The sequence below is a fragment of the Morus notabilis genome, unplaced genomic scaffold (genome assembly GCF_000414095.1).
Source record: "Morus notabilis unplaced genomic scaffold, ASM41409v2 Scaffold150, whole genome shotgun sequence".
NCBI lineage: Eukaryota > Viridiplantae > Streptophyta > Magnoliopsida > Rosales > Moraceae > Morus > Morus notabilis.
This window is the reverse complement of record NW_010364058.1, coordinates 155,799-163,338: the sequence shown is the minus strand read 5'-3', so window position 1 is coordinate 163,338 and position 7,540 is coordinate 155,799. Positions and strand designations below refer to the sequence as shown.

Genomic DNA, 7,540 nt, shown 5'->3' with positions numbered 1-7,540 from the left:
ATTGATCGATTACAGGATAATTAATTAGCCTTGCCACTCACATAATTAAAATTAAGGCCCTGTTTAGTTTGTTGATTAGAGTTTTTAATTCGAGTTGATATGTGATTTTATTTAAGAATTTTTTACTGTAGTAAAAAAATTAGATGTGACTGTTTCTGAGAGCTTTTTACTATAGTAAAACTCAAATTTTAAACTCAAATTAGTGAAATGAACGGAGTTTAAGTCGGCAACCGAATCGTCTCACAATTCAAGAATAGCCGTTTTTATTTTTATATATACGCACTCATATATGTATATAAGATAAAGAGACAATGCCAAGTGTTTATTTTAATTAAATAAATTTTGTATGCCTGATAAATAATATTTATTAGTAAATACGTTATTTACTTAAATCGTTTCAAAAATATACTACCTAAAAAATTATAAAAAAAATACTATTGTGTGTAGACGGTGGGGCAACAAGCAACAATTCTTTTTTTTTTTTTTTTTTTCCTTTCTTTAAAGAATCCCTTCTTAGAATACAAAAGAAACGACAACAAACTAAAAACTAATGGACAATATCAAATACATATGAGAAGTAAATGGCAAGCTAATGGCAAGGCTTTATTTGATGAAGCAGAGGACGAGATTTTAGTCAAACGACCTGTATTATTTATTACGTCCATTAAACAAAAAAAAAAATTATTCAACTGAATAATTCTACAATTACGACATTTATTTATCGGATAACATACAATTACAAGTGTTGACATTCCTTTATGAATGTCAGTCCAAGGCAAGCTTATTTATTTATTTATAGTTTACACTTGGTATTTTTCTAAACATATATAAAAGAACGTAGTGGGTTATTTTTTATCCCAGACACGTGTACAAACGCTAGTGGCTATAAAATATATAGGTGGGGTCCATGCAAACTGTAGGTAACGTTTGGTTCATGAGTTTAAAATTATAGTTTGTAATTCTAATTTTTGAAATTCAAATTTTTCTTAACAGATTAAGAACCATGATTCTAAACCAGACAGAACTCTTGAAACAAACGTAACCGCGGTTTCACACATTTTCCCCATTTACCCGGTTGAATTATCCAAGCAACCCAGAATCAAAAGACACTCCTGTAGAAGGCAACCAAGCATTCCCAGAGATAAAACCAGCAACTGTGAAGGAATTGGCTTGTGGAGCCGTAAGGGACGGATGATACCCGGCCCAATTAACCCTCCGGCCAGTTGAGGCCCCGGGGCCCGTATTCCTATACTCGGCGTAAAAAAGGGTTTTTAATGCAAACCCACCGGACCAAGGGTACCAGCCCGATGGGCTTATGGATCCGTCCAAGTAGGACTCCATGATCACAGTCCTGGAGTACTGCTTCCAAGGCCGGCCCAAATAGGTCTGGGACCCCGGTGCGGCGGATATCCGACAGTTGTGGATCGATATGCCGGTGTTCTGATCCGGGCTGGACCGACCTTGGGCCGTGACAAAGTTTTTGAGCCCACCTGAGGGGGGTTTTCTAGCGACAATGTTGCAGCTTTGGAAGACCACAGCTGAATTTCCAAAGACGAAATCAACAGTTCCATAGATATCAGTCTCTCTGTAGAATTGACGCTTGGAGTGGGTGTATAAAGTGTCTTGGTAGCCAATGATAGAACTTCTGTAGACAACTGATCTGTCGGACCCAACACGAAGGGCCACGGCCTGGTGCTTATATGGGCCTGCGCTGTTCATGATTGTTATGTCCTTTGCAATGAATCCATCTCCCATGGCACCTAGAAAATATTAGGTCAAAACAAAGTCGTGACACATACATATAGACGAGTTTTCAATAGTCATGGAATTTTAATTCTAGATACTGGTCAAATTAAACAATGAAATTTTATGTTAAATTATTAGCCATACAAATTTAGAAACACTTTTCTTTTTAAAAAAAAAAAATTTGAGTGAACAGTTAAGGTCTTGTTCATTTCAGCGATTCGAGTTTTTAATTTCAGTTTTTTTACAGTTATAATATTAGATCAAAACAAATTGGTGACACGTATGTATAGACGAGGTTTCAATAGTTATGAATTTTTAATACTGGATATTGGTCAAATTAAACACTTTTCTTTTTAATAAATTTGAGTGGACAATTAACTCTTCACTCCATTTATTTAAAAAAACAAAAAAAAAATAATTAAAACGTTGGCCACGTTAGGATTATATTTGGAAAAGGTGTGATCTGGTTTGAAGATGTCTCAAAGTTGTGCTCCTTGTTTTTTGACAGAAAAAAAAAAGAAGGAAGGAAGCGCCCAATTGCCCATGTATTTGTTTCTTTTAATTTTATATATGAGCTCCTTTGAGTTTTGGAGAATTCTTTGATGAGAGAAAGAGCCAATAATAACATTTTTAAAACAATATATATATTTATGGTAAAAAACGTATTTTAAAATATTTGTGGCAAATTATATATTTACAATAAATGGTTTATTTATGAAGGATATTTTCAATCAATTTGTCTCATAAACTAGTCTCGTCAATGAATAATTTACTGTACTATTTACTATAAATATTTTAAAATATTCTAATTTATCATAAATATATTTAAAAATGACGTATTTGCTATAATTTTCATTCTTTAATATTGTTAAGAAAAATAACCTATTTAGAGAACAATCAGACCAACAATTAGGCCACCTCATAATCATATCAATTAAGAAAAATATAATAATTTAACACAACATAATAAATAATTGACGGCGGTTAAAAAATTATGATAGTGACTTTTATTTTATTTTATTTTATTTTTCCATTCTCTACCAATATGCATTTTCTAAACGGAAAAAAACTTGATCGACAAATTTCATTGAGGATCTCTATGGCCCTTCCGTTCATGACAGGGTGGGTGTTTGATGTCGGCATTTTTTTTTCGTTTTCATCCCTAGACATTCCTTTCTACTGTTCTATACGACAACAATATATTCGTGGGGTCATATCTCTTGACTAATTAATTCTTGACCTACATGTGGTTTCAGTTAGCATATACGAAACGTACTCACCAAGCTAGGGTTTGTCCCCACTTAACTGGATATTCTTTTCAGCTCTAGTACGATCAGAAAAAATAAACAGAAATAGTAGAAAATAGGCTAATATGAAAAGTTTAAGAAAGTATATATGCCAATTTTTAGTTTTAGAAATTAATAGGCCATAACTTGTCAAGTTATAGTTCATAACCAGATAAGTTATGGATAAACTTGTCAAGTTATGGTTCATAGCCAGACAAGTTAAGGACAAAAACCATAAATTATGGACAATAACTTGTCAAGTTATGGTTCATAACCAGACAAGTTATGGACAAAAATAGTAATTTGGCCTATTTATTAACTTATGTAAACTATTGGTCTATTAATTTTAATTCATCTTAAGTCTTGGCATATTTTTCTCGATCTCCTAAAAATAAATTATTAATAGTTTTTATTTTTATTTTTAATAATTAGTATAAAAATTTATCTATTCTATATGTTTTTTCAATCTGGTGTGATTTTAACTTGATCCAACGATTAAAAACTGACACTACAATTAGGACTGACTTACCTCTTCCTCTATTTTGGTTGATTAGAACTTAGGAAGAAGATATTGTCTTCTTCAAATTTCTGAATAACTGGATTCATATATTATATATACATACTTCGCTGGTCTTTCTATAGCTGTAATTCTGATCACCTACACTAAAGCTACCAAGGAATTTTTTCAATTGACAATATCTATTTAATTTTGCCAGATGTTAGGACTACTACACTCTTATACGGTTATCTCATTATTATTAATGATGAAAATCATGCTCTTAAGCAAAATAATAATAATAATAATAACAAAAAACAAAAAAAAATTAAAAAAAATCCTATTACTTTTTTTGGCCAAGTGATAATGAATGAGACACGGAGTCACTACTCAGTTTTAGATAATTTTTATTTTTATCCTTTAAAACTTGCTAAAATTCTAGCTGTATCTTTATTTTCTTAAAAAAAAAAATTATTTATATAATTCTCCCCAATTAATAATTCAAATGTATAATTGTGTCTCTTAATTTAATAAATAAATTATTTTTAATCTTTTTATAGTACCCTTGCCAAAAGAAATGACTAAGAAGCTAACTTGGAAAACCGCATACTATTATTACCTGACCAAAAAGGAAACAAAGATTCTTCAGCAAAAGCAAAAATACAAATGAAAAATAGTAGAAAGAGTAATAAAGGAACCACAAAAAAAAAAAAACACAAAAAAAAAAAAAAAAAAAAAAAAAAAAAAAACTAATTAGTAAATTAGACTTAAGTCTATACTAGAAAATAAATGGACCCACGTTGTGACCAGGGAGGGCAAATTAGCTACTAGATTCCTTCTTTTGACTATTCAATTCAACTAGATGTTGCCATCATAACAAGAAATTCAGTATTTCTATTTTTATTTTCTCCATATTATTACAACTTAAGGACGAGCAATGGCTAATCCAATCGAATGTTACATACGCATCACTACTATTATTAACTATTCCTTCACGTATTCAAATATTAATGATTTTTTCATTGAAAAAGCAAATCATATGTTATGGATTAATATAATGAATAAAACGAAAAACAAAAAGATTTAATAAAAAGCCCTGCGAATTTGACTTGATTAACGTCAATACATGGTCCCTCCCAGACATAATAATTGATGTTAATTAGACTTGATCCCGAACCTCCACCTGATCTATTAATTATTGACAAAAATTGATAACAAATTGTGTGGAAATTCTAAGAGATTATTATAAGACTAACAAACAAATTAGAAACCACCGCCTTTAATGTCTTTACAAAAGGAAAAAAAAACATTTAATGCATGTTTATTTCGATAAGTGACATATATTTCCCTTTCCCACTATAACAAAAAGGGTTATTAGCGATGACATTATTAGCGACCACATTTATCGTTACTAAAATTATAGTATTAGCGACGACATGTCGTCGCTTAAAGAAAATAAAATTTTTGAACGACTTGTCGTCGCATTAAGTATTTGCGACGACATGTCGTTGCACAAAATTTACATATTAATTTACGATGACATGCCGTCGCTAAAATTGAATGGATTATTATTGACGACATGTTGTCGCTAATATCCATTAGTGCCAAAACCAATCTGACACCAATAATTTTGGCGTCAGTTTGTACATTATTTGTGAGGACATGTCAAAAATATTGATGGCTGGCAGTGACGTGACCAAAAAGAGGCGGGAAATTTACAAGAAACCTAAGGATTTTACAACCAAGAGGAAAAAAAAGATTTTCTCGAGAGGGATATTATTTATTACGTACTAAATCTACTGCTCATAGAAAAGAAGTGTTTCTTTTTTTTATCATTTTGCGATTTACATGCATGCTTCTTCTATTAAGTAAATGAACATACCGTTGTATTTGAGAAGAGTACGTATAGTTTATTTTTCTAAATATTATACATGTATAATATTTAGAAAAATAAACACACATATATGCGTGTTATGTATCCACAAAAATATTATATTTAATTCTTCATATTTGTCTGAAAATTTATTTTTTCCAATTCTTTTGCATATAAATATTAATTAAAAGCATTAGAAATATATACAGTTTGAGTTCTTTATAGTATTAATTGATTACAATACAACATACAACTATATGTACACACATACATGTATATATGAAATTTTTTTTAATAGTTACGTTTTTTTTTTGACAGTTTTCTATAAGATGTTAAAATTTAATGACGTAGTGTGATTATAACACAATTTTATTGATTGTCATAATATTTTTTATCAACTATCTAATTTATGACAATCATCGAATTAAAATCTTACTGTTAAAATAACGAAAAATTAGAGAGGAACCACCTGACAAATAAAAAATTAACCATTTGATTAATCCGAATTACCTAAAAAATTCTGAATAAATCAATTTTATATGACGTTTTTTTCTCTAGCTTCCTAGTCAGTTGGGATATTTTGTCTGCCTCTAATACTAAACTGTCTCTCCTCATCATTTACCTCAAAAAAAAAAAAAAAAAAAAAAAGTCAATAATAATTGTTCACTAGTACTACTAAAATGACTACGTACTAGGCTACTACAAGATACAAATATGTGAGAAACCTAGCTACTAGTACTACCTATTTTAAAAATAGAAATAATAATAAAAAAAATAAAAAAATCTTACCAATAATAACAAAATTAATAAGGGTCATCAGAAATTTTAATGATGGTTATGACTGTCGAAAAAAGAGTGAGAAATAATATATTACTTACCAACAGTTGCAGAATTATAAGTAGTCGACCCAGCTTCAGAGTTTTTACTACCCACAATGATGCTTTTGCCCTTCCCATCTCCGTACAGCAAAACGTTCTTCTGCTTCGTCGGAATCTTAATATACTCATTATACGTCCCAGCCTTAACGTAAATTACCGATCTACCCCCGGACGCCATTGAAGCCGCCAAGTGATCAAGAGCTTCACCTATACTCCCGTGGGTCCCACTCCCATCCTTCGCCACCACCGCGTGCGGCTCAATCTCCTCCACCGAAGCTTCCAGAAGCTTCCTATCTGCCGCCGACACCCACGCCGGGAACCCCTCACCGCCGTCCGACAGCAATCTCCGGCCACCGCGGATGTTCTTGTTCGGTTTCGAGGTCGAAAGAAAAAGCGAAAGAGAGTTGCTTGTGAGCTGAGAGAGAGCCTTTGCCGTCGACGTTATGGCTCCGTCGATATGGTGCTTTTCGAGGCCGTCGAGGCAGGTCTCTTGGTTGGTGAGAGCGGCACTGAGCCACGTGTGGATATCATCGTCGTTTTCAGGCGCCTTAAGGCCCATTTTTGTGTCTTTTCCGTACGAAACGACGCTGGAGAGGAGGTCGATGGTGTCGTCGAGGAGATCGAGGCAGTCGTTGAGTGCGGAGGCGAAGTGGTGCCCGGTGACTTTGGAGGAAGCGGCGGTAGAGATATTGTAGGCGAGGGAGCGAGCCGAGTTGATCTCGGAGATGGAGTGCGCGACCGAGCGGTCGAACAAAGCCTGTTTGTTTCTCGGGAAAGTGATGGAATCTTTGAATAGTGTTTGGCAGGCTGATGGGTATGGGGTGTTTTTGCAAGCTTTGGATGGGAATGAAGTAATGGAAGGCTCTTTGTAAAAGTACTTGGCGAAATGGGATTGTGAGGATTTTATTTGCTCGGCATGGGACAAAGTTGATGAGATAAATATTGTGAATAATATTGACATGTAATAATAATATTGGAGTTTCTTTGTTTGTTTTTCGTCGGAGAACTTTGGCATTGTTGCCATTATTTAGTTTGCTCTAATATAATAGAATTGAGATAGAGATCATGAGTATGCTTCGAATGCTTAAACCTATCATGGTTTATATAGAGTTTTTCCACGTTAACAATGGCCTCGTTGAGGATATGGCTTTTACGTATATCACTTGGAATATTAGATGAAACGTCAATATTGTTGCATATAGATGGACATATTAGTAATTTACTAATAAGAAATCATGAGTGTTTTTGTTTTTCTTTAGTT

At 32.7% G+C, this 7,540-nt stretch overlaps 1 protein-coding gene across 1 annotated transcript; it reads right to left on the bottom strand.

Moving 5' to 3' along the window:
• Positions 1-694: 694 nt before the first annotated feature.
• Positions 695-7,335, bottom strand: LOC21395248 (probable pectinesterase/pectinesterase inhibitor 35). Its single transcript, XM_010105627.2, has 2 exons — positions 6,280-7,335; positions 695-1,760 (listed from the first exon to the last, which is right to left on the bottom strand). The coding sequence occupies exons 1-2, from the start codon at positions 7,301-7,303 to the stop codon at positions 1,081-1,083; spliced, it is 1,704 nt and encodes a 567-aa protein (XP_010103929.1). The 5' UTR covers positions 7,304-7,335; the 3' UTR covers positions 695-1,080.
• Between the last annotated feature and the right edge of the window lie 205 nt (positions 7,336-7,540).